Genomic DNA, 27,599 nt, shown 5'->3' with positions numbered 1-27,599 from the left:
CATCATCCATTAGAACTGTAAAAAGAGTGATATAATTTGAGTTTTGGAAACAAGTGCTTTCATTAATGCATGGCGCGGGCCTCGTTTCACAGGAGCATTGTAAAATAAGCATTCACTCAATCAACCAGCCTTAATGAACTTTGTTTAATTACATATCGAATTTGATTGTGTAACATCAGTTTAATCATTTCTTTATTTTGTGGCCGCCTAGAACAATGAGCCAGAAATTTCACAGAATTTTTAAATGTAAAGTTTCCTGTTTGGCGTTTCCATTCACTCCCAAATATCAAATAAATTTTTATTTGTCACATACACATGGTTAGCAGATGTTAATGCGAGTGTAGCGAAATGCTTGTGCTTCTAGTTCCGACAATGCAGTAATAACCAACAAGTAATCTAACTAACAATTCCAGAACTAGTGTCTTATCCACAGTGTAAGGGGATAAAGAGTATGTACATAAGGATATATGAATGAGTGATGGTACAGAGCAGCATAGGCAGGATACAGTAGATGGTATCGAGTACAGTATATACATGAGGTGAGTATGTAAACAAAGTGGCATAGTTAAAGTGGCTAGTGATACATGTATTACATAAGGATGCAGTTGATGATATAGAGTACAATATATACATATTCATATGAGATGAATAATGTAGGGTATGTAAACATTATATTAGGTAGCATTGTTTAAAGTGGCTAGTGATATATTTACATCATTTCCCATCAATTCCCATTATTAAAGTGGCTGGAGTTGAGTCAGTGTCAGTGTCAGTGTGTTGGCAGCAGCCACTCAATGTTAGTGTTGGCTGTTTAACAGTCTGATGGCCTTGAGATAGAAGCTGTTTTTCAGTCTCTCGGTCCCAGCTTTGATGCACCTGTACTGACCTCGCCTTCTGGATGATAGCGGGGTGAACAGGCAGTGGCTCGGGTGGTTGATGTCCTTGATGATCTTTATGGCCTTCCTGTAACATTGGGTGGTGTAGGTGTCCTGGAGGGCAGGTAGTTTGCCCCCGGTGATGCGTTGTGCAGACCTCACTACCCTCTGGAGAGCCTTACGGTTGTGGGCGGAGCAGTTGCCGTACCAGGCGGTGATACAGCCCGCAAGGATGCTCTCGATTGTGCATCTGTAGAAGTTTGTGAGTGCTTTTGGTGACAAACCGAATTTCTTCAGCCTCCTGAGGTTGAAGAGGCGCTGCTGCGCCTTCTTCACGATGCTGTCTGTGTGAGTGGACCAATTCAGTTTGTCTGTGATGTGTATGCCGAGGAACTTAAAACTTGCTACCCTCTCCACTACTGTTCCATCGATGTGGATAGGGGGGTGTTCCCTCTGCTGTTTCCTGAAGTCCACAATCATCTCCTTAGTTTTGTTGACGTTGAGTGTGAGGTTATTTTCCTGACACCACACTCCGAGGGCCCTCACCTCCTCCCTGTAGGCCGTCTCGTCGTTGTTGGTAATCAAGCCTACCACTGTTGTGTCATCCGCAAACTTGATGATTGAGTTGGAGACGTGCGTGGCCAAGCAGTCGTGGCCCTTGTGGGGCCCCAGTGTTGAGGATCAGCGGGGTGGAGATGTTGTTGCCTACCCTCACCACCTGGGGGCGGCCCGTCAGGAAGTCCAGTACCCAGTTGCACAGGGCAGGGTCGAGACCCAGGGTCTCGAGCTTGATGACGAGCTTGGAGGGTACTATGGTGTTGAATGCCGAGCTGTAGTCGATGAACAGCATTCTCACATAGGTATTCCTCTTGTCCAGATGGGTTAGGGCAGTGTGCAGTGTGGTTGAGATTGCATCGTCTGTGGACCTATTTGGGCGGTAAGCAAATTGGAGTGGGTCTAGGGTGTCGGGTAGGGTGGAGGTGATATGGTCCTTGACTAGTCTCTCAAAGCACTTGATGATGACGGAAGTGAGTGCTACAGGGGCGGTAGTCGTTTAGCTCAGTTACCTTAGCTTTCTTGGGAACAGGAACAATGGTGGCCCTCTTGAAGCATGTGGGAACAGCAGACTGGTATAGGGATTGATTGAATATGTCCGTAAACACACCGGCCAGCTGGTCTGCGCATGCTCTGAGGGCGCGGCTGGGGATGCCGTCTGGGCCTGCAGCCTTGCGAGGGTTAACACGTTTAAATGTCTTACTCACCTCGACTGCAGTGAAGGAGAGTCCGCATGTTTTCGTTGCAGGCCGTGTCAGTGGCACTGGTATTGTCCTCAAAGCGGGCAAAAAAGTTATTTAGTCTGCCTGGGAGCAGGACATCCTGGTCCGTGACTGGGCTGGATTTCTTCTTGTAGTCCGTGATTGACCGTAGACCCTGCCACATGCCTCTTGTGTCTGAGCCCTTGAATTGAGATTCTACTTTGTCTCTGTCCTGACGCTTAGCTTGTTTAATAGCCTTGCGGAGGGAATAGCTGCACTGTTTGTATTCGGTCATGTTACCAGTCACCTTGCCCTGATTTAAAAGCAGTGGTTCGCGCTTTCAGTTTCACGCGAATGCTGCCATCAATCCACGGTTTCTGGTTAGGGAATGTTTTAATCGTTGCTATGGGAACAACATCTTCAACGCACGTTCTAATGAACTCGCACACCGAATCAGCGTATTGGTCAATATTGTTATCTGACGCAATACGAAACATGTCCCAGTCCACGTGATGGAAGCAGTCTTGGAGTGTGGAGTCAGCTTGGTCGGACCAGCGTTGGACAGACCTCAGCGTGGGAGCCTCTTGTTTTAGTTTCTGTCTGTAGGCAGGGATCAACAAAATAGAGTCGTGGTCAGCTTTTCCGAAAGGAGGGCGGGGCAGGGCCTTATATGCGTCGCGGAAGTTAGAGTAACAATGATCCAAGGTTTTTCCACCCCTGGTTGCGCAATCGATATGCTGATAAAATTTAGGGAGTCTTGTTTTCAGATTAGCCTTGTTAAAATCCCCAGCAACAATGAATGCAGCCTCCGGATAAATGGATTCCAGTTTGCAAAGAGTCAAATAAAGTTCGTTCAGAGCCATCTATGTGTCTGCTTGGGGGGGGATATATACGGCTGTGATTATAATCGAAGAGAATTCTCTTGGTAGATAATGCGGTCTACATTTGATTGTGAGGAATTCTAAATCAGGTGAACAGAAGGATTTGAGTTCCTGTATGTTTCTTTCATCACACCATGTCTCGTTAGCCATAAGGCATACGCCCCTCTTCTTACCAGAAAGATGTTTGTTTCTGTCGGCGCGATGCCGACAGAAACAATGTGAGGAAGCTGTTTAATCAGCTTCTTGATATGCCACAACTGTCAGGTGGATGGATTATCTTGGCGAAGGAGAAGTGCTCACAGCGACGTCAACAAATTTGTGCACAAAATGTTAGAGAAATAAGCTTTTTGTGCGTATGGAAAATGTAATTTATTTTAGCTCATGGAACCTACACTTTATATGTTTTATTTTTTCCAGTATATTTCCTTACAACCAGTCAAGCTGATGTAATTTGGACATTTTGCACTGAAAATCATTCCTGTTTTCTTTTTTTGTTATCACATTTTTTCTCCGGTCCCTGAACTTCTTTGCTCTGCAATTTCCACATTTTGTTGTGTTACAGACCAAATTTAAAATGGATGATCTGATCTGCACACAATACCTTATAATGTTAATGTGGAATTATGTTTTTAGAAATGTTTCTAATTAATAAATAATGTAAAGCTGAAATGTCTTGAGTCAATAAGTATTCAACCCCTTTGTTATGGCAAGCCTAAATAACTTCCGGAGTAAAAATGTGCTTAACAAGTCAGATAATAAATTGCAGGGACTCACTCTGTGTGCAATAATGGTGTTTAACATGATTGTTGAATGACTACCTAATCTCTGTACCCCACACATACAATTATCTGTAAGGTCCCTCAGTGAATTTAAAACGCATTCAACAATAAACCAGGGAGGTTTTCCAATGCCTCACAAAGAAGAACACCTGTTGGTAGATGGGTACACATAAAAAAAAGCTGACGTTGAATATCCCATCGAGCATGGTGAAGTTATTAATTACACCTTGGATGGTGTATTACACTCAGTCACTACAAAGATTCAGGCGTCCTTCCTAACTCCGTTACCAGAGAGGAAGGAAATCGCTCAGGGATTTCAATGAGGCCAATGGTCATTTTAAACAAGTTACAGAGTTAAATGGCTGCGATAGGAGAACTGAGGATAGATAAACAACATTGTAGTTACTCCACAATTCTAACCTAAAGGACAGAGAGAAAAGGAGGAAGACTGTACAGAATAAAATAACCTAAAATTCAAGGTAACTGGAGATGACATTGAATGTCCTGAGTGGCCTAGTTACAGTTTTGACTTAAATTGGCTTGAAAATCTATAGCAAGACATGAAAATGTCTGTCTAGCAATGACCAACAACCAACTTGACAGAGCTTGAAGAATTGTAAAAAGAATAATGGGCAGATATTGTGCAATCCAGGTTTGGAAAGCTCTGGAGAGACTTACACAAAAATACTCGCAGCTGTAATCGATTGAATAACTTATCAAAATACATTTGTTTTATTTTCAATTAAGAAAGTTTATTTTACATTTTTTCTTTCACTTTGACAATCAAGAGTACTTTGTGTACATTGTTGACAAAAAATAACAAATCTATTTTAATCACACTTTGTAACACAACAAAGTATTGAAAAAGTCCAGGTGCGTGAATACTTTCTGAAGGCACTGCACATCTGTTCATGTCGCTACAGCTCAGCCAAGGTCGGGGTTCACATAAACAAAGGCTCATGTCAACGTTACCACCTCCGTCATCCGACCATACACATTCTGGTGCTGAAACACATCTTTATTATGTTTTAAGTAGCAGACCAATCTACATTCCATCATATGACACCTAGTGACCAATTGTTTTCATCTCATTGTGTTCAGTTTTCCCTTCATTAACATAGGACCTCTGCTCAGTGAATGCTGTGCAGATCTTTGTAGCAGTTCAGAATGTTCTGAAAAGTTGTAGTTGTTGCTTGAGGTGACCATTCCTCTCATGAATACAGTTATAATGTCCACCTTTGTTGCAGTATATAAAGCTAGCTCCGTTCCACAATGATCTCTCTCAAAACCTTCTCATTATCGTCTCCTCAGGAGTAACATGTCCTTGAAGAAGTCGGTACAAATTCTGTTTCTAACATCATCGACAGTGAACAAGATTGGAATGTCTTTGTTCCACCTGAAATACCTGAGAAGGGACAGAACCTTCTCTTTGTGTGTTTTTTCTAAATGCTGTTTTGTTGGTGAATAACAATGTGAGAGCATGTGGAAGACATTAGAGGGATCTCTCCTGCTGGACAGAGGCTGGTTTTGTCTGTTTGTTTTGCACTCCTCCCTTCATCCTCCCTTCATCCTCCCTTCATGCTTCCTTCCTTCCTCATCACAGCTAAAACTGTTTACATGGATGTGTACTGGGTCATTAAACAGTTCTATGCTTCAGGCTCAACCCAGACGTTTAGAATAAGGATATGTCTTCAGCATATTGAACTAACCTGTCAGTGAGGTTAGGCAAGGGAAGGAAGCTGTTGAAGAGCATTGAGACTGCGCCATTGTCTGGGCCATGCAATAAAGCTGAGAGGTTGCTTCCTTTACAAACTGTAAAACAGGATAAGAACAGAGGATAGACTCAGACCTGTGAAGTTGTCTGGATTTGTTCTGGTCCTGGCTAGTGAGTCTCTCCACCAGGCCAGACATGCATCCCTATTCCTGGCTGCAGACCTTTGATAGATCTCTCTCTCTCTCTCTCTCTCTCTGTCACACTCTGTCACTCTCTCTGTCGCTCTCTCTCTCTGGGTCTCTGTCTCTGTTTGTGTAAGACCATGTTCTGAGGACACCGTGTGTGTGTGTGTCGCTGTTTTTTTCCCTTTCAACTTTCAAGACACAGGCAACACATCTGAGCTCTGTTGTTTTGTGGCCTTTTATTGTTTTCATTTGAATGCTTTGATGTTTCCTGCCCTGAATGGGGGGGGGGGTCTAGGGGAAATACTAGGCTACTTAGTGGGCTCGTCCACTCTAGCATCCAATCTCTGAATTATTTTGTACTCTCAGGGGCTGTGCTTGCTTACCATATTGTCTTGTGGCCTAGCTTTCTCCACTTTGGTCTCTATTAGGATTCCATGACTGTGAGCTCATGAGTTGACAATCAGTGGGTCATAGTCCTGTTCTGTGATTGGTAGACAGTATATTCTGCTAATACCAGCCAGCTAAAACCAGGAATGTCAACAAAGTTTTGAGTCATTAACTGCCCCAGTTTACCAGGTCTCCCTCAGAGCGATCTCACTGCCCCTTTTCCCGGAGTCCGAATGGGAATTCTGAGAAGGAGCGTCCACATAATTCCCTGATATCTCCCACAGCTGACTGACAGGGGAGGAGGAGTGAGAGAATTAGGTACTTGTTTTGTGGTAGAGATGTGTTTCTCAGTCGGTCCGACTGCCCTGTGGTATCCTGCATTCTTCTGCCGTTTCGCTCCATTTGGACACCTTTTTTGATGTGATTCTGGTGGACGTGTTTTATCAGCCCCATCGCTAGAGACCGAATATCTGTTTTTGACACACACAGTGTGTGTGCGCGCACACAAGCTACACACACTACAAAGGGCCGCTCTGTCCAGAGCATTGCGCTCTGAGGGAATAGATCAGAGCTCCTCCCTCCATTTTCACTTTCCTTTTTCTTTCTCTCTTGACACCACTTTCTCTTATTTGTTTGTTTGTTTTGGAATGCATGGTGTAAATCATATCCTAGAGAAGTAGAGGGGGTATTAACAGCTATTAGCTTGAGGAGAGCTTGGAGGGAGCGATGGCGGGATGATTGAGAGGGGAGTTGGAGTCCACTCCTCTCTTTCTCTTCCCACTCCCCTGCTCTGGCTAGCCTTATTTGGTCACTTTGCTGCTGCTATGACTGGAGAGAGAGAAAGGGGGGGATGGACAGATTGTTATTTTCTCTTCTTTTCCCTAAGAGAGAGATCTGATCTGAGGTCAGAGAGACAACCCAGGCCTGAGAGAAGGGGGGTTGTGGGTATCCTCTACTTTGCAACACTTATGTAGTCTCCATATAAACTATTCAGTTGCTAGATCAATTTAATGAAGGTGTTTAGGGTTATCATTCTATATACACATATGAAGTGTGATTTTGGAGCTGACCATCTCCAGTATGCAAGGCATTTTAATGGGCTGGTTATGATACCCCTCTCTAGCCAAAATTATTGACATACTAAGTACTTGTGTGTGTTGGTCAGTGGAGCCTTTAGTCACTGCAACAGTACAGTATGTGTGAACAACTTGTACGTTAGATATGCCAGAAGTGAAACTGCTTGGTTGGTTTATCTGAGAACACATGCAAATCTGAGGAGCTGTTTCTCTGTCTGCTTCCTATTGTGGCTATGGAAATGACAGGTACAATCACAATACTTTCAGGACTGGCCAGTTGTTTGGCGTTATGTACAGTGACTGTCATATCTCAACATACTCAGAAAGAAATCAAATGAAAAAAGATGCAATAGGATTGTGAGTTTGCTAAACAACATTCTAACACTAACTTTTTGTGGTGAGTTTGCTGAGGAAACTCACCAAACTGTTGAAACTGGTTGCCTTACAATTGTATGTTGAATCAACATTTTTTTACAGTGCTGCAGTACTGTACTGTACCCACTGTATACAATCATACCCCAGACGTTTCAGTGGAAATGGTCTCACGGACAGACACTCTGTTACATGCTGAGTTCCCTATCCCCTTTCCCCCTCTCTAATGTTCCCCCAGTGGCCTGTCTCATGTCACGTCCTCCCCAATCTTTCATCTGAGCTCATGAGACTTATCTGGATAGGAACCTGATGCAAGCCATCTGTAAGTGTGTGCGTGCGTGTGCTCATGTGTGTTTTAGCATGTACCCCTGTGAGAAGGATGATGCAAGTATGTGTGTGTGTGTGTGTGTGTGTGTGTCACTGAGCACTGTGAATTTATTTACTTCTGACCCACTGGAATTGTGATGCAATGAAATAATCTGGCTGTAAACAATTGTTGGAAAAATGACCTGTGTCATGCACAAAGTAGATGTACTAAGCGACTTGCCAAAACTATAGTTTGTTAACAAGAAATTTGTGTAGTGGTTGAAAACAAGTTTTATTGACTCCAACCTAAGTGTATATAAACTTCTGACTTCAACTGTAGCTGCATTGACAACAACTCAATCTTAACCATCCTTCACCTCTGAAACTGTTATTCATCGTCTTAGTGTCTCTCTCTCCAGATTGTCTGTTCAGGTTGTGTCCTATGAACCGGTACTCTGCTCAGAAACAGTTCTGGAAGGCAGCGAAGCCCGGAGGAAACAGCACCACAGACACGGTCCTCCTCAACAAACTACACGTGAGTCACTCCCCCAACCCTCACCCATCTCAACTGTCTTACCATGATATTACTGTATTATATGATTTATTAGATCAATTAATCAGTGGTATAATGACTCCAAATGTCATTCGAGGTATGAGCTCATTCACATCTGAAGAGATACAATAGATGAGCCCTCTTAGATAACTAAACTAATCTAAACTAGCACTACTTCTAAAATCCAATACAACTACATTAGTAAAGCACTTACACTCATGTTATTTTCCTTGACTGTGGTAATCTCTCATTCAAGTGTGAAATACTACATCCTGCAATTCCCTTTAACAAAATGAATGGTTTGAGGAGCTCTCTTAAAGGGTTTAGGTTTTCTGTCCCCACACTGGTGTGATGGTGTTCTTAGGGGGATTATATATTTGCTGAGGTAGAGGTAATGTTCAGATCCTTTTATAGACATTTCTGAAGCTGTAGTTTCATTCCTACCACCGTCCCACCTTTCTTCTCTCTCTCTCTCTCTCTCTCTCTCTCAGCTCTTTCTCCCTTCCTCCCTGTTCTGATACAATACCACTTAAAGCCTTCTGGTATCTGACTACGGAGTCATACAATTATAGATTCAGATCTCTCCTGTGTTACCATGGTGATGTGAGGCCAGAGTCTTAGGTTCTAGCCCTTCAGTGGAAGCTTGCAGGAGTGTTGCTGTTAACTGCACTTGCCATTGCTACATTCTTTAGATTTCTGTCATTGAAATGAGTCCTTCTTACTCAAGTCCATGTGGATACATTTGTGCAAAAGCTGTAGCAATGTTACTACTAGCAATAGTAATGGTCTCTAACTCCTTTTTCCATCACTTGTGTAGCATGCAGCAGATTTGGAAAAGAAGCAAAACGATTCAGAAAATAAAAAGTTGCTTGGAACGGTGATTCAGTATGGGAACGTCATTCAGGTGTGTGTGTATACATATTCATTGTCTGGAAGAACAGTGATTGACTTGTATCCACAGCTAAAAGTCATGTCAATGAAGCCAATCTACGCTATAATGAATCTCATACCCCACATATTTCTATTGGGTTTTAGCGTGACACAGTTTACGAGGTTTCCCATCCAAGATATTTTGCTGGTTCCAAACTTGGAGAACCCTGGAGGCATCCATGCGGTTTCTGTTTGTTTATAAATAGAACAGTGATGTGGGAGGATCTAGATGGTGTTTTTCTAGCTTCAGAATTGAGCATATTCTTTTCTCAGTCAAAACCTTTCAGTTATAGTCTGCTCTGTTTATGTGGAGAGACTAAAATGTACTGCATACCTATAAGGGCAGAGAAAGCTCATACAACGCAGAAATAAACCCTATGAAGAAGATGACGTGCACAAGCAAAACTTGTCAGTATGTTTGTATCACACAATGACAGACTGCTGGGTTATTGTATCGTATCTTATAATATTGTATCGCAACATATTCTATCCCCAATATGTTTGCTGTATTCCCCCAGCTCCTCCATCTGAAGAGTAACAAGTACCTGACAGTGAACAAGCGTCTGCCTGCCCTGCTGGAGAAGAATGCCATGAGAGTGATGCTGGACACAGCCGGGAACGAAGGCTCCTGGTTCTACATTCAACCCTTCTACAAGTTGCGCTCCATAGGAGACAGTGTGAGTTCTATCTATATGGTTCTCCAAGCTTCAGCATAGATGCTGTAAAGAGGTCAATGGAACGCAGAAGTGGGGATAGAAGGTGGATACCGGATTGGGGAACATTCAACAAATCTGATCTAACAAATAGGATATTCGTCAAATGATTGATGTATTGTAACAGGCCCAAAATGTAGTTAATAAAGTCCTTTTTGGATTTATTTCTGTTTTTGCTGCATAACATTTAGAAGTTTCCCCTTTTCAGGTTTAGAAGTGACTGCTAAGTCCCGTTCTTATAAGCTGATAGAATAGCTAGCGTACAGAAATCGGTGGAGGTAGTCAGTCATTTTGAACTGGAATGCAGATGATTGGTGATGATGACATGAACATGTATTGGGGTTGACATCAAAACAAGCATTATACTCGGATTTAGTGTGAAATACACATAAATACTAGATACATTGCCCCCCAGCAATGAGGAGATTCAGGATCTTTCCTCCATGGCATTTCCAATGTTTTGGTCGAGTTCGATTGACTTCTTTACCGCATGTGCTGGAGACCTTGTGAATTCCACTGTGTCTATATCATGGTTCTACATAGGAGAAAGTGTGAGTTCTATCTTTATGATTTTATACATCATTCCTTCTACCAGCTGTGCTTCACAGGAGACAGTGTGAGTTACACCTATGGCAATGATCACACATACTGTATAGGATCGCCTGAATCACAGCTTCTGGAAACATGAACAATCTGTCAGACTGAGTGAATCAAATGTGTAAGGCAATATGGTCACAGATATACCTTCCTAGACTTCAAAAAATAAGTAAAACATATGCTAAAACTCAGAAAAAAAATGGTAGACCTCCACAAGTCTGGTTTATCCTTGAGAGCAATTTCCAAATGCCAGAAGGTACCACATTCATCTGTACAAAAAATAGTATGCAAGTATAAACACCATGGGGCCACGCAGCCGTCATACCGCTCAGGAAGGAGACGCGTTCTGTCTCCTAGAGATCAACGTACTTTGGTGCGAAAAGTGCAAATCAATCCCAGAACAACAGCAAAGGACCTTGCGAAGAAGCTGGAGGGAACCGGTACAAAAGTATCTATATCCACAGTAAAACGAGTCCTATATTGACATAACCTGAACGGCCGCTCAGCAAGGCAGAAGCCACTGCTCCAAAACCGCCATAAAAAAGCCGGACTACAGTTTGCCACTGCACATGGGGACAAAGATTGTACTTTTTGGAAAAATGTCCTCTGGTCTGATGAAACAAAAAGAGAACTGTTTGGCCATAATGACCATTGTTATGTTTGGCATGGCATCATGAGGATGGAAAATTACATTAATATATTGAAGCAACACCTCAAGACATCAGTCAGGAAGTTAAAGCTTGGTCGCAAATGGGTCTTTCAAATGGACTATGACCGCAAGCATACTTCCAAAGTTGTGGCAAAATGGCTTAAGAACAACAAGGTCAAGGTATTGGAGAGGCCATCACAAGCTCTGACCCCCAATCCTATGTGGCAGAACTGAAAAAGTGTGTGTTGCAAGGAGGCCTGCAAACCTGACTCAGTTACACCAGCTCTGTCAGGAAGAATGGGCCAACATTCACCCAATTTATTGTGGGAAGCTTATGGAAGGCTACCCGAAACTTTTCACCGAAGTTAAACAATTTTAAGGCAATGCTACCAAATAGTAATTGAGTGTATGTAAACTTCTGACCCACTGGGAATGTGATGAAAGAAATACAAGCTGAAATAAATAATTCTCTCTACTATTCTGACATTTTCACATTCTTAAAATAAAGCGGTGATCCTAACTGACCTAAGACATGGATTTTTTTTACTGGGATTAAATATCAGGAATTGTGAAAAACTGAGTTTAAATGTATTTGGCTAAGGTGTATGTAAACTTCCGAAATCAACTTTAAGTAGCAGCCAGCTCGCACATCAATCAATCAGGGGTGTTCCTGTCAGTTGTGCTAGCCATGTGTGCAGCATAGTAGTCTCTTTGTGGATTAAAGCAGTAGAGGCCAGGAGTCATTCTACAGCCACAACAACACAAATGGCTGTATCACCTCAGGCCGAGTCAGTGTTTAGGCTGGGACAGGAAAATGGGTCAGGCCCAGGTCAGGTGTTTTGTGCCGGCTTTCCACTCTAATCCTATTTGATGAGGGCCAGATCAGCACTAGCTTTGGACTGACTGGGCGTATAAGTGGCACCATGCTGGAGCCTTGTACTTTAAAGAGCAACTGAAGGCAATAAACAACTTCTCTGGTAGAAAACAGCATGTCTCATTGGTATCAGTCAACAACAAAAAAGGTGTAATCATCAATTCGGCGTGCAGCTTCAGACGACCCGATCCTGATGTCCATGGGACCATCAGTGAATTACACAATGTATATGGGACAATATTTTAAAATGTCAATAGCTCCGAATTTCAATGACTTAAAAACCTTAACAACTGTAAATTATAGAAATTCATGTACAAATATTGAAAGCATTTAATGAGACAAGTAAAACATGTGCAATATCAACATTTTGTCCCATTTACATTCTGTAATTTATTGAAGGTTCCTAACTAGCTCCACTTATGGTCTATCCAAAGTCAAACCAACTTTGCCACTGTCGCACACCCGCCAGCTGAATATAATTGGCAAAACAATTTGGCTAGACCTGGTTAGACTTTTTCAAGTTATCTAAAAGGGGGAGTGACTGTGTACAGTTTTGACAGATAAAGTACAAATGCTTCCCACACACACACACACACACACACACACACACACACACACACACACACACACACACACACACACACACACACACACACACACACACAAGTGACACCCACATCAAAGCAAGTCTCCAAGACCCAAATCTCGTTCTGTCGCATTTCCTAATATGGATGAGTGATTTGAGTTTGAGATTCAGAGCTTCACATACTGTCCTGTATTTGACTGCAGACAGACACATGCAAATGAGTTTTGTTCATGTTTCATAGCCCCTAGCAGCTGACGTGCACATGTGTAATGCATGCATACTAAATTGTAATGTGTGTTTTCATTCCAGGTGGTGATAGGGGACAAGGTGGTCCTGAACCCTGTGAATGCTGGCCAGCCCCTTCATGCCAGCACCCATCAACTAGTGGACAACCCAGGATGTAACGAGGTTAGACCCTCACGCTGTCTCCAGGTCCTCTCCTATGGGTTTATACAAATACTGTATGTACAGTATTTATAGGAATGTGTAGTGTTATTGGCCCCCTCCTATCATTTCAAACATTACAGCATTGTGCCCTTCTCAAATGGAACAGTAATCTGTGCCGCTCGGTCATGTTGTCGACAGCATGGGGCATCGTCCAGAAACGTACAGCTCTTTCCATAAAATATATGTTTGAATTTTCAGACTAGTTTTCATTGGGAAGGCAGAGCAAAGACTTTTGCATGTGAAAACTAAGAATCCTATTCATTACTCCACATGCTTAATCTAGCCTAGGCTATGTCACTTTTGTTTTGAGCCGACTTCTCCGGGGGCTTTAAACTGGGCACCTGGCACACGCTGGGAGGCAGCCCGGTTCCAAAACTAATGCAATCACTTTTCACCCTGTGCAAACTCCATCCACCGGGGTAATCGGACCAGATAATCAAATTCCCTCAGTGATGATTGTTGCATGTGTTGCTGTTAAGGGATTAAACTGGTAACTCTTTTTGTATGCTTGGTGTTTCAGGTGAACTCGGTCAACTGTAACACCAGCTGGAAGATCGTGCTGTTCATGAAATGGGGTGACAATCAGGAGATCATTCTAAAAGGGGTTGGTTTTATCACAAATTTCAACCAATCAGGCCTGATTTTCACAGTTCACATTGCCTTGAGTATGAATCAGAAAATAATGGGTCGACGAACCCGGTATCCCAGTTGAAGACACAACGCTGTTAAATGTTATAGGTAGCTTAAAAATATATCCCAAGGCAGTGACACCCTAGCAGTCTCTGTGGTAACAACCTTCCTGTCTGTTTGTTGGCAGGGTGACGTGGTGCGCCTGTTCCATGCAGAGCAGGAGAAGTTCCTCACCTGTGACGACCACCGGAAAAAACAATATGTCTTCCTGCGCACCACTGGACGCCAGTCTGCTACCTCGGCAACTAGCAGCAAAGCCTTATGGGAGGTGGAGGTGAGGAGGAAGTGCATAGAAATAGAAATTGTAGAAGCGGAGAAAGCTCCTCAGATCATGGCAATTTTACTTCTCCCTCACAACTGCAAATGTATTCTGACTAAAAGTTCAGTTTTAGTTTGTGTATATGGGCTTACAAGTTGCTAATATGTGCATGTACACAACTTCAGAGTAAGATATGACATGTGACTGATCGCTGTGTTTCTCCTCTTGCCAGGTGGTGCAGCATGATCCATGTCGAGGTGGAGCTGGCTATTGGAACAGTCTGTTTAGGTTCAAACACCTGGCCACTGGACACTACCTGGCTGCAGAGGTCAGTAACACTGCTTTTACCACACGCACACAAAAAATATATATTGTTGCCAGGAAGTCACATTGAGACCTCTGATTGTGAAGAGAGCCCTAGCTTGTTCATTGTATGTGTGTACTGTTGTGTGTTTTCCAGATGAACCCCGACTATGAGGAAGAGCGCCTGGAGTTCCGCTCCTCTGTGAGTCACCTTCTCCAGTTCTGGTAGCAATGGCCTGAACCAGTCTTTCCCAGATTTTTAATATATTTGTTTTATTTAATTTAACCAGGCAAGTCAGTTAATGACTTAATGACTGCCTAGAAACAGTGGGTTAACTGCTTTGTTCAGGGACAGAACAACAGATTGTTACGTTGTCAGCTTAGGGATACGATCTAGCAACTTTTCGTTACTGGTCCGATGCTCTAACCACTAGGCTACCTGCCGTAGAGTTTTCCTGTGAACCATTGAATGAACCAATCACAACCCAGTCTGTTGACACAATGTGAAATTAATCAGTCACATCCCACTGGTGTGTCCCAGGACACAGTGATTATTGTAGCTCTTCTTACTTGTTTATCTCAGCTTGAACCTGTCACAGTAAAGAGCACTTTCCCGATGCCACCATTAGATGGCAGTGTCTGCATAGAGAAGTGTGATGGTACTAATATTGCATGGTCTGCCTTTAGCTAGCTGGTTGCAGTCTACTACTAGGAATGGATCTCATAGTCACACAATTCACTCTACAAGACCCTGACTTTTGTAGCACTGACACATACTACTCTCAGTAGTCAACACATAACTAACAGAGCAGGACTCTGAGAATGAACATGTTCCCTTTTCACATGAAGTCAAACCGAGCCAAGTTGTAATGAGCTGGCTGTTCTGGTTATGCATCCACCATATTGTAGTTGCTGGTCAGCACCATAGAGTGAAAAGGGTTATACAGTATTAAACAATCATTCACTATAGTGACCATGTGAACACAGCAGAAGACCCAAACTATAATGACAGCTGCAGTTTAAAACTTCTTATGGCTAGGTGTTCCGCTAGCAGCACCCCTCGACAACATTCCGCTGAAAAGGCAGCACGCGAAATTCAAAAATATATTTTTTAAATACAGTGCCTTGCGAAAGTATTCGGCCCCCTTGAACTTTGCGACCTTTTGCCACATTTCAGGCTTCAAACATAAAGATATAAAACTGTATTTTTTTTGTAAAGAATCAACAACAAGTGGGACACAATCATGAAGTGAAACGACATTTATTGGATATTTCAAACTTTTTTAACAAATCAAAAACTGAAAAATTGGGCGTGCAAAATTATTCAGCCCCCTTAAGTTAATACTTTGTAGCGCCACCTTTTGCTGCGATTACAGCTGTAAGTCACTTGGGGTATGTCTCTATCAGTTTTGCACATCGAGAGACTGAATTTTTTTCCCATTCCTCCTTGCAAAACAGCTCGAGCTCAGTGAGGTTGGATGGAGAGCATTTGTGAACAGCAGTTTTCAGTTCTTTCCACAGATTCTCGATTGGATTCAGGTCTGGACTTTGACTTGGCCATTCTAACACCTGGATATGTTTATTTTTGAACCATTCCATTGTAGATTTTGCTTTATGTTTTGGATCATTGTCTTGTTGGAAGACAAATCTCCGTCCCAGTCTCAGGTCTTTTGCAGACTCCATCAGGTTTTCTTCCAGAATGGTCCTGTATTTGGCTCCATCCATCTTCCCATCAATTTTAACCATCTTCCCTGTCCCTGCTGAAGAAAAGCAGGCCCAAACCATGATGCTGCCACCACTATGTTTGACAGTGGGGATGGTGTGTTCAGGGTGATGAGCTGTGTTGCTTTTACGCCAAACATAACATTTTGCATTGTTGCCAAAAAGTTCAATTTTGGTTTCATCTGACCAGAGCACCTTCTTCCACATGTTTGGTGTGTCTCCCAGGTAGCTTGTGGCAAACTTGAAACGACACTTTTTTATGGATATCTTTAAGAAATGGCTTTCTTCTTGCCACTCTTCCATAAAGGCCAGATTTGTGCAATATACGACTGATTGTTGTCCTATGGACAGAGTCTCCCACCTCAGCTGTAGATCTCTGCAGTTCATCCAGAGTGATCATGGGCCTCTTGGCTGCATCTCTGATCAGTCTTCTCCTTGTATGAGCTGAAAGTTTAGAGGGACGGCCAGGTCTTGGTAGATTTGCAGTGGTCTGATACTCCTTCCATTTCAATATTATCGCTTGCACAGTGCTCCTTGGGATGTTTAAAGCTTGGGAAATCTTTTTGTATCCAAATCCGGCTTTAAACTTCTTCACAACAGTATCTCGGACCTGCCTGGTGTGTTCCTTGTTCTTCATGATGCTCTCTGCGCTTTTAACGGACCTCTGAGACTATCACAGTGCAGGTGCATTCATACGGAGACTTGATTACACACAGGTGGATTGTATTTATCATCATTAGTCATTTAGGTCAACATTGGATCATTCAGAGATCCTCACTGAACTTCTGGAGAGAGTTTGCTGCACTGAAAGTAAAGGGGCTGAATAATTTTGCACGCCCAATTTTTCAGTTTTTGATTTGTAAAAAAACTTTGAAATATCCAATAAATGTCGTTCCACTTCATGATTGTGTCCCACTTGTTGTTGATTCTTCACAAAAAATACAGTTTTATATCTTTATGTTTGAATCCTGAAATGTGGCAAAAGGTCGCAAAGTTCAAGGGGGCCAAATGCTTTCGCAAGGCACTGTATGTAACTTTTACATGTTAACAAGTGCAATACACCAAATGAAAGATAAACTTCTTGTTAATCTACCCATCGTGACTGATTTCAAAAAGGCTTTACAGCAAAAGCACAACATATGATTGTTAGGTCAGAGCCAAGTCACAAAAACACACACAGCCATTTTTCCAGCAAAAGAGTCACAAAAAGCAGAAATATAGATAAAATTAATCACTATCCTTTGATGATCTTCATCAGATGACACTCATAGGACATCATGTTACACAATACATGTATGTTTTGTTCGATTAAGTGCATATTTATATAACAATCTCAGTTTACATTGGCGCGTTACGTTCGGTAATGTTTTGCTTCGAAAATATCCAGTGATTTTGCAGAGAGCCCCATGAATTTACAGAAATACTCATTGATAAAAGATGCAAGTGTTATTCACAGAATTAAAGAGACTTCTCCTTAATGCAACCGCTGTGTCAGATTTAAAAAACACTTTACGGAAAAAGCAAACCATGCAATAATCTGAGTACGGCGCTCAGAGACCAAACCAGCCAAAGAAATATCCGCCATGTTTTGGAGTCAACAGAAGTCAGAAATAGCATTATAAATATTCACTTACCTTTGATGATCTTCATCAGAATGCACTCCCAGGAATCCCAGTTCCACAATAAATGTTTGATTTGTTCGATAAAGTTCATAATTTATGTCCAAATTCTTCCTTGTTGTTAGCGCGTTCAGCCCAGTAAACCATCTTCATGAGGCGCGAGCACTAGGTCCAGACGAAAAGTCCAAAAGTTCCATTACAGTTGACATCTAGTGAAAGCCTTAGGAAGTGCAATTTGACCCCATAGACACTGTTTTCGATAGGCCAAGCTTTGAAAAACTACAAACCTCAGATTCCTCACTTCCTGGTTGGATTTTTCTCAGGTTTTTGCCTGCAATATGAGTTCTGTTATACTCACAGATATCATTCAAACAGTTTTAGAAACTTCAGAGTGTTCTCTATCGAAATCTAGCAGGCAGTTTACTCTGGGCACGCTTTTCATCCAAATGTGAAAATGCTGCCCCCTATCCCAAACAGGTTAACTCTGTACTTACTCTAACTAATTACCCTAAACACTGAAATATTAACATGTATACATATTTGATTCTATTTATGTATAATAACGCTGTGATTGATACTTCACAATACACTGTGATAACAGAGGAAACGTCTCATTTAGCATTTAGAACTTCATACCATTAGTAGGTCATGAGGTCTAGTGTAGTATATAATTAAGCCTATATTTTTTATTTATTTATCAAATTGATGCTCTCATTGTGGTGAAAGAAGAGATATTTTTGAGTTGTGAGTCTATCTTCTTCAGTATGCACACGATATGCTCTTTGGGCCATTGTCCAGGAATTTTACAGGAAACTGCCGTGTGTTTTTATCAATCATTTTCCTCTTTATAATCATTGATCCTGGTCTCCTGTGCCCCATGTCCATGTGGTTGTGCAATGATCTGATGAGACTGTTTTGTTGTCTCTGTAGTAATCTGATGAGACTCTTTTGATGTTTCTGTAGTGATCTCATGAGACTGTTTTGTTGTCATGTTGTCTCTAGTGATCTGATGAGACTGTTTTGTTGTCTCTGTAGTAATCTGATGAGACTCTTTTGATGTTTCTGTAGTGATCTGATGAGACTGTTTTGTTGTCATGTTGTCTCTAGTGATCTGATGAGACTGTTTTGTTGTCTCTGTAGTAATCTGATGAGACTCTTTTGATGTTTCTGTAGTGATCTGATGAGACTGTTTTGTTGTCATGTTGTGTCTCCAGCTGGACTCTGAGCAGGTGGACCTCCGCGCCCGCCTCAGGAACCCCCAGGAGAAGGTCATGTACACCCTGGTGTCTGTCCCTGATGGCAATGACATCTCCTCCATTTTTGAGCTGGACCCAACCACTCTGAGAGGGGGTGACTCCCTAGTACCCAGGTAGGACTTTGAGCTGGACCTTACCACTGTGAGAGGGGGGGACTCACTGGTACCCAGATAGGACTAGGGCCACTGCATTGTGCAAAAAGACTCCATTACTCATAATACTTCTATAGGAATTTGCAATTTTTCTAGAAAGTAACTTTTTATTACATCCATGAGAATGTGTCAATTTAAAATGCATCTTTAGATGTCATCCTGTATTGTTGTGTGATGGAACTGGTCATGTGCAGGGAGAGTGGTGAGTGACCAGGCTATGTCAGGGTTGGGGTCAATTTGAATTGAAGTCAGTCAATTCAGAAAGTAAACTAAAATTCAAATTCAATAATTGAAAAAATAAAAAGCTTTTATTTTCAATGACTTCTCAATAAACTGAAAAGAAGAAACTATTATTTCCAAAGTTTTTCAATTAGTTTTTATTTTAAATTTAAATCACTTCCTGAATTGTCTGACTTAAATCGGAATTGACCCCACCCTGGTATACGTGGTTGTCTATTGAGATAGAGTAGCTATAAAGTCTGGATGTCTGTAAAGATGACTGTATCTCTGGAAAGTCCCCCAGAAGCCGTAGTGACTACAGTAGGTATCCCACTGTTGACGCAGATCAGATTCTAAGGAACATGTTGCAATATGAAATGTAACCGGTCATGTTCCTCCCACTGGAAATGGAGAGACACACATACACACACTAATAATCTTTAGATTACATATGTGTGGTATTTGTTTGTCATCAGCCACATTTAGTTGAATTCAAGTGAAATTTCACCTATTAACACTAGTGACACTCCATCCCGTGAAGGGGACCGTTGTCATCATCTGACACTAATTAGCATAACGTAACGGACATAAATCTTCCTAGAAAATCTTCCTATTCATGAAAATCACAAGTGAAATATATTGGAACACAACTTAGCCTTTTGTTAAGACACCTGTTATTACTTTCAGTGTAAAGGGTAAGTGGACAGGGTTATGGTCACGCTGGCTTCAGTATAAATTGACATAGGACATGTGTGAGCAATAGTGTGTACGTGTGAGTCGGTCTGTCATTTTTTTTCTCCATGGCTGAATGTACAGTAGGGAAGCTTTGACTTCCAGTAACCAGAGTAACTGGCATGCTGGTTTTGAGGGTGGAAGGATATAATCTGTTGACTGTGATGGAGGACAAAATGATAATTCCCACAGACTAGACTGACTCTAGACTAGGGTTGCAAAGGGTCAGAAAATGTCTGGAATTTTTCCAGAAATGTTCCGTGGAAAGTTGAGCCTGGGAATTTAGGGAATTTTGCTTAAATTCATCAAAAACGTTAGCTTATAACAGTGAACATTTTTTGTGGGATACACAGAAGGCAATCCTAGGTCTTGTGGCATATTTTGGTTAAACTATCCCCAATTCAATGGAATTGCAACCCTCTGCATGCACAGTGCACTCTTCCATCACATGTTCAGCTGATTCTCAAGATCTTGCACACTAATGAGATGCTATTGAGCCCACACTACTACACTGTCTGAGCCAAGGACTACATGCTTTCTGGTAAGTTTTGATTACAATACTGGGTGGGGTGAACATATTTTATATGACATACATGCTTTTTTGTTAACTAGTAAATAGTAGCCTACAGCAAAGTGTGTTTAAATCCTTTCTAACTTAACAATTTCTGCTAGTTAGATTTAGCTACCATGTGGGTTTTAGCTTGCTTGAGCCTGCTAACTGAGGAGTGTTAATTCACCTGTTTCCATACATGTTTCATTTTAAAACATTTATCTTACAAAGGAGTTGTTTAATCTAACTGCTTAACTATTTATCTGTACATGGAATTGTATTGTTTGTTTTTTTTAACTCTTTTTTTTCTAATCTTTACAGGAAAATGCCACAGGCACTATCTGATGTGTGGAGACATTTCACTGCAGCTAATGTAGAAGGAAAAGCTGTGTACATTTGAAAATACTGTGCCAAATCATGAAGAATGTGAAGAATGCAACAAAGATGCAGAATCAAGTTCCCTCATCGCTCACAACAAGCAACCTCTGACAAAGTCCCTCTACTTCTTTTCGAGGTGAAAATGATGAATCAGACACCTTATCGATAGCAACAGCTCATCCAAGTTTGTTTGACACAATGGAGGAACGTAGTCAGAGAAATTCTGATGATGTCTTGCTCCAGCTGTGTAAGCAACTGGTTCACCTCTGACGCTCACAGGAAATGTGTATTGGAAGAGATTTCTGAATGTTCTTCACCCAGCATACACCCCTTCAACCAGACATCCTTTATCTACTAATTTGCTGGATGCAGAGTTCAACAGAGTTCAAGTCAAGGTCAAGCAAATCATAGAGAAAGCAGACTGTATTGCAATCATCTCTCTGAAGGGTGGTCGAATGTTCATGGGCAAGGAATAATTAACTACATCATCTCCACCACTCAACCAGTATTCTACAAGAGCCCAGACACAAGGGACAACAGACATACCAGTCTCTACATTGCAGATGAGCTGAAGGCAGTCATCAATGACCTTGGACCACAGAAGATATTTGCACTAGTGACAGACAATGCTGCGAACATGAAGGTTGCTTGGTCTCAAGTGGAGGAGTTCTACCCTCACATCACACCCATTGGCTGTGCTGCTCATGCATTGAATCTGCTCCTCAAGGGCATCATGGCACTGAAAACAATAGATACACTCTACAAGAGAGCCAAGGAAATAGTTAGGTATGTGAAGGGTCTTCAAGTTATACCAGCAATCTACCTCACAAAGCAAAGTGAGAAGAGTAAGGGCACCACATTGAAGCTGCCCAGCAACACCCAATGGGGTTGTGTTGTCATCATGTTTGACAGTCTCCTGGAGGGAAAGGAGTCTTTCCAAGAAATGGCCATATCGCAGTCTGTCAATATGGACAGCCCCATCAAGAGGATCCTCCTGGATGAAGTATTTTGGGAGAGAGTGGTAAGCAGCCTGAAACTCCTGAAACCTATAGCAGTAGCCATTGCATGGATTGAGGGAGACGATGCCATCCTGTCTGATTTTCAGACTCTGCTTGCAGATGGAAGAGAAGGAATCTGTACTGCCCTGCCCTCTTCACTGTTGCTCCAAGCAGAGGAAACTGCAGTACTGAAATACATAAAAAAGCGTGAAGACTTCTGCCAGAAGCCCATGCTGGACCCCAAGTGTGCTGGCAAGAGCATCCTGTCTGGTGCAGAGATCAACAAGGCCTATGGTGTCATCACTACTGTGTCTTGCCATCTTGGCCTGGATGATGGCAAGGTTCTTGGCAGTCTGGTGAAATACACTTCCAAGCAAGGGTTTTGGGATGGAGATGCAATATGGCAGTCGTGACAACCTATCTCATTAGCCACTTGGTGGAGGAGACTTTGTGGATCTGAGGCTCTTTCCCCTGTTGCCTCCATCCTCCTCCAAATCCCACCAACATCAGCCGTCTCAGAACACAACTGGTCTTTGTTTGGGAATACGCACCAAAGCATGCAACAGGCTGACTGATACAAGGGTTGAAAGGTTGGTTGCCATCCGGGTAAATGTGAGTCTTTTTGAGCCTGACAACAAGTCATCCTCAACAGGGTTGGAAAGTGACAGTGAAGATGAGGCCTCAGTCTGATGTTCAAGAGATTGGAAGTCCAGGGAGAAGACATGGAAGCCTGAGAGGAAGACAACCGACGTTTTCGTTTCTGGACTATCATGTATGTTGAAAAGGTTTTTGGGAGATGCGATGGATGAGTGGGCATCATTCAAAATTCCCTTTCTTTTGTTGTTCAGTGAAATCATCCCATGTGAAGAGTCAACTCATTTAATTAAAGTTATATTCGTAACTAAATCTTTTTTTTTTCTATTGGAAGGATTTAATCATTTGCAATTATGTCTACTTATGATAATGTAAAAGGTTTATGTTTCTGTCTCCATATGATATGGTAAATATATCCAGTGCAAAAAACATCTACATTTAAATGGTATTAATATTAATTTGCGTATATTCCCGTTAATTCCCATATATTCCCGTTAATTTCCACCTCTAAATATTCCCCAGAATGTGCAACCCCACTCTAGACTGACGTACTGCAGGCCCTGGGCCTGTTCCTTACTTACTATATAGGCTACAGTACCTACTCAAGTGTGTGGTTGAGTTTTATACATGTGAGATACTATAAGATGTTGTGTTTGGATTACAGTAATCACTATTATTATGATCTCCCTCCCTGTACTGGAATGCATCAGATGAGATGTATTTCAGTATTTAATCTGAGGCACACTTCCATTCCACTGTTTGGTATGGCATTGCTTGGTGTGTTCTAGTGTGGGCCTTGCCCAATAAATACTTTATTATTCATTCTGGATTCACAATACTGTGTGTGTGTGTGTGTGTGTGTGTGCGCGCGCGCGCTCAGGAACTCGTACGTGAGGCTCAGACACCTATGCACCAACACATGGGTCCACAGCACCAACCACCCCATCGACAAGGAGGAGGAGAAACCTGTCATGCTACGCGTGAGTGACCGCTCAGCCAGCCATTAAGACTAGTCAGTTTGTGAGACCTTATCAATAGTCTGTCTATCCCAATCTTTAACTCCTGTACGTTATGATTGGTCTGTCCCAGATAATCAGTCCAACCCAGATAGACAATTTATCTGATGACCAGGTGCACTATTGAATACTATTCTATTTGTGAGTTTACTTATGAGAAATAATTACATTTTACCAAATTCACGCGTCACTGTTGTTATTTTAAGATTGGCACGTCTGCACTGAAAGAAGACAAAGAGGCTTTTGCCATCGTACCTGTTTCGCCCGCCGAAGTCAGAGACCTGGACTTTGCCAACGATGCCAGTAAAGTGTTGGCCTCCATCGCAGGCAAACTGGAGAAGGGCACCATCACTCAGAACGAGAGAAGGTACATAGTAGTAATTTTGGTGCTCTCTGCATTCTTTACCTCTTCAATGTTGGCACCAAACCCTTACCAGAATGTAATGTCCTTGGAACTCTTGGCATCAACATTAAGGTTTCTAAATCTCAAATAAAATTAGCTGTACTCTGGATATTTATGGTTGTGCCTCTTCCTGTGTATGACTTCCTGTTCCTGTGTGTCGTCCAGGGCGGTGACCAAGCTTCTGGAGGACCTGGTGTTCTTTGTGGTGGACATCCCCAACAATGGCCAGGATGTTCTGGAGATCATGGTCAACAAGCCCAACAGAGAGAGACAGAAACTCATGAGGGAACAGAACATCCTCAAACAGGTAGAGGACCATGTCATTCATAAGGGACAACCAGAACTTCCACAGACTGAAGGGGTGAATAAAGGCTCAGGACGGTTACTTGATTCCTTTTCAATGTGGATACATTTTGGAGCAAGCTCCTTTGTCTACTATTAACCTAGATAACGAACTTTGTCATCCTTCAACAAACATTTTTTCAACAAATACATTTTGTTAACCTGATGGAACATCATCCAACTGATGGAATTTTGTGTTCAGATCTTCAAGTTACTGCAGGCTCCATTCACAGACAGCGGGGATGGGCCCATGCTGCGATTGGAGGAGCTGGCCGACCAGCGCCACACACCCTTCAGACACATCTGTCGCCTGTGTTACCGCGTGTTACGCCACTCTCAACAGGACTACCGCAAGAACCAGGTATAGCAACGTGGTAACGGTCAAGGCCTACTGGTCTGATCCTTCCAAAGCCAGACAAGGCACATGACTGGTCTGGTCACAAAACAACCACTACCCCAACCTTATCCCTAGCCCCTTAACCTAACCCCAACCCTTTCAATGTTTGCTGATCTGAAGATACTAGATAAGGTTAAGGAATATGATTGAAGTTCCCCTTAGTTCATTGGAGGTCTAGGTGGAGTCATCACCATTTGGCTTCTATACACCTACAGTATCTGGTTCCTTTAGGCCTGCAGACCCTAACAGGCTCCAGTAAAGGAATGGAATAGGGGTTGTTTTCTCATGCTGTTCTGGACAGTGTACCAGCAGATCGAGTCTTAACCCATAGCCTATAGATCAAGTCACAGCACTTATGTAATTAGCCTAAATACTGTCTGATGGCACTTAAAGGAATACTTTGGGAGTTTGGCAAAAGAGTAAGATCAACTCATGGATAACAGTTTTATGTCTCTGCATCCAGTATGAAAGAAGTTAGAGGTAGTTTCATGAGCCGATGCAAACTAGCATTAGCACAATGACTGGAATTCTATGCTACACTACATGACCAAAAGTATGTGGACACCTCATTCCAACATCTCATTCCAAAATCATGGGAATTAATATGGAGGTGGTCCCCCTTTGCTGCTATAACAGCCTCCACTCTTCTGGTTAGGCTAGATGTTGGAACATTGCTGCAGGGACTTGCTTCCATTCAGCCACGAGCATTAGTGAGGTTGGGCACTGATGTTTGGCAATTAGGCCTGGCTTGCAGTCGGCGTTCCAATTCATCCCAAAGGTGTTCGATGGGGTTGATGTCAGGGCTCTCTGCAGGCCAGCCAAGTTCTTCCACACCAATCTCGACAAACCATTTCTGTATGGACATTGTCATGCTTAAACAGGAAAGTGACGTCCCCCAAACTGTTGCCGCAAAGTTGGAAGCACAGAATGGACTACAATGTCACTGTACGCTGTAGCATTAAGATTTCCCTTCACTGGAACTAAGGGGCCTAGGCAAAATCATGAAAACAGCCCCAGACCATTATTCCTCCTCCACCAAACTTTTACAGTTGGCACTATGCATTGGGGAAGGTAGCGTTGTCCTGCCATTCGCCAAACTCAGATTCGTCCGTCGGACTGCCCAATGGTTAAGTGTGATTCATCAATCCAGAGAATGTGTTTCCACTGCTTCAGAGGCCAATGTTGGCAAGCTTTACACCATTCCAGACAACGCTTGGCATTGCACATGGTGATCTTAGGCTTGTGTGCGGTTTCACAATAGCAGCACGTACATTTGCCCGGGGCAGCTCTAGTAGGGCAGAAATTTGACAAACTGACTTGTTGGAATGGGGGCATCCTATGACAGGGCAACGTTGAAAGTCACTGAGCTCTTCAGTAAGACTAATCTACTGGCAATGTTTGTCTAAGGAGATTGCATGGCTGTGTGCTCTATTTTATACACCTGTCAGCAACGGGTGTGGCTGAAATAGCCGAATCCACTCATTTGAAGGGGTGTCCTGCAAGCAGTCACCATAGACTTCCAGTTTCGGGTAACCTTCCACAAGCTTTCCACAATAAGTTGGGTGAATTTTGGCTAATTTCTTCTGACAGAGCTGGTGTAACTGAGTTATGTTTGTAGGCCTTTTTGCTCCCACACGCTTTATCAGTTATGCCCACAAATGTTCTATTGGATTGAGGTCAGGGCTTTGTGATGGCTACTCCAATACCTTGACTTTGTTGTCCTTAAGCCATTTTGCCACAGCTTTTGAAGTATACTTTGGGTCATTGTCCATTTGGAAGACGCATTTGCGACCAAGCTTTAACTTCCTGACTGATGTCTTGAGATGTTGCTTCAATATATCCGCATTATTTTCCTACCTCATGATGCCATCTATTTTGTGAAGTGCACCAGTCCCTCCTGCAGCAAAGCACGCCCACAACATGATGCTGCCAACCCCGTGCTTTACAGTTGGGATGGTGTTCTTCGGCTTGCAAGCCTTTTTCCTCCTAACATAACTATGGTCATTATGGCCAAACAGTTATATTTTTGTTTCATCAGACCAGAGGACATTTCTCCAAAAAGTACAATATTTGTCCACATGTGCAGTTGCAAACCGTAGACTGGCTTTTTTAGGGTGGTTTTGGAGCAGTGGCTTATTCCTTGCTGAGCGGCCGTTCAGGTTATATCGATACAGGACTCGTTTAACTGTGGATATAGATAATTTTGTACCTGTTTCCTCCAGCATCTTCACAAGGTCCTTTGCTGTTGTTCTGGGATTGATTGACTTTTCGCACCAAAGTATGTTAATCTCTAGGAGACAGAACGCGTCTCCTTCCTGAGCGGTATGATGGCTGCGTGGTCCCATGGTCTTTATACTTGTGTACTATTGTTTGTACAGATGAACGTGGTACCTTCAGGCGTTTGGAAATTGATCCCAAAGATCTATCATTTTTTTTCCTGAGGTCTTGGCTGATTTATTTTGATTTTCCCATGATGTCAAGCAAAGAGGCACTGAGTTTAAAGGTAGGCCTTGAAATACATCCACGGGTACACCTCCAATTGACTCAACTGATGTCAATTAGCCTATCAGAAGCTTCTAAAGTCATGACATTATTTTCTGGAATTTTCCAAGCTGTTTAAAGGCACAGTCAACTTAGTGTATGTACAGTGGGGCAAAAAGGTATTTAGTCAGCCACCAATTGTGCAAGTTCTCCCACTTAAAAAGATGAGAGGCCTGTAATTTTCATCATAGGTACACTTCAACTATGACAGACAAAATGAGGGAAAAAAATCCAGAAAATCACATTGT

The 27,599-nt window shown here is 42.4% G+C and overlaps 1 protein-coding gene across 6 annotated transcripts in view; it reads left to right on the top strand.

The window, feature by feature from the left end:
- Nucleotides 1-27,599, top strand: part of LOC110528182 (inositol 1,4,5-trisphosphate-gated calcium channel ITPR1) — a 192,358-nt gene that overhangs the window by 19,057 nt on the left and 145,702 nt on the right. For all 6 annotated transcript variants that reach the window (XM_021610040.3, XM_021610038.3, XM_090241406.1 and 3 more), the window contains exons 4-16: nucleotides 8,251-8,366; nucleotides 9,202-9,288; nucleotides 9,833-9,991; nucleotides 13,043-13,141; nucleotides 13,701-13,784; nucleotides 13,998-14,144; nucleotides 14,362-14,457; nucleotides 14,590-14,634; nucleotides 18,988-19,142; nucleotides 23,533-23,632; nucleotides 23,875-24,035; nucleotides 24,237-24,378; nucleotides 24,616-24,774. In XM_021610040.3, coding sequence (XP_021465715.3) covers nucleotides 8,251-8,366; nucleotides 9,202-9,288; nucleotides 9,833-9,991; nucleotides 13,043-13,141; nucleotides 13,701-13,784; nucleotides 13,998-14,144; nucleotides 14,362-14,457; nucleotides 14,590-14,634; nucleotides 18,988-19,142; nucleotides 23,533-23,632; nucleotides 23,875-24,035; nucleotides 24,237-24,378; nucleotides 24,616-24,774 — 1,550 coding nt within the window. The remainder of the gene's footprint in view (nucleotides 1-8,250; nucleotides 8,367-9,201; nucleotides 9,289-9,832; nucleotides 9,992-13,042; nucleotides 13,142-13,700; nucleotides 13,785-13,997; nucleotides 14,145-14,361; nucleotides 14,458-14,589; nucleotides 14,635-18,987; nucleotides 19,143-23,532; nucleotides 23,633-23,874; nucleotides 24,036-24,236; nucleotides 24,379-24,615; nucleotides 24,775-27,599) is intronic.

This window comes from Oncorhynchus mykiss, chromosome 7 (genome assembly GCF_057628025.1).
Source record: "Oncorhynchus mykiss isolate SJ-2025 chromosome 7, ASM5762802v1, whole genome shotgun sequence".
In the NCBI taxonomy this organism is placed as follows: Eukaryota; Metazoa; Chordata; class Actinopteri; order Salmoniformes; family Salmonidae; genus Oncorhynchus; species Oncorhynchus mykiss.
This window is presented reverse-complemented; position numbering and strand designations above follow the sequence as displayed.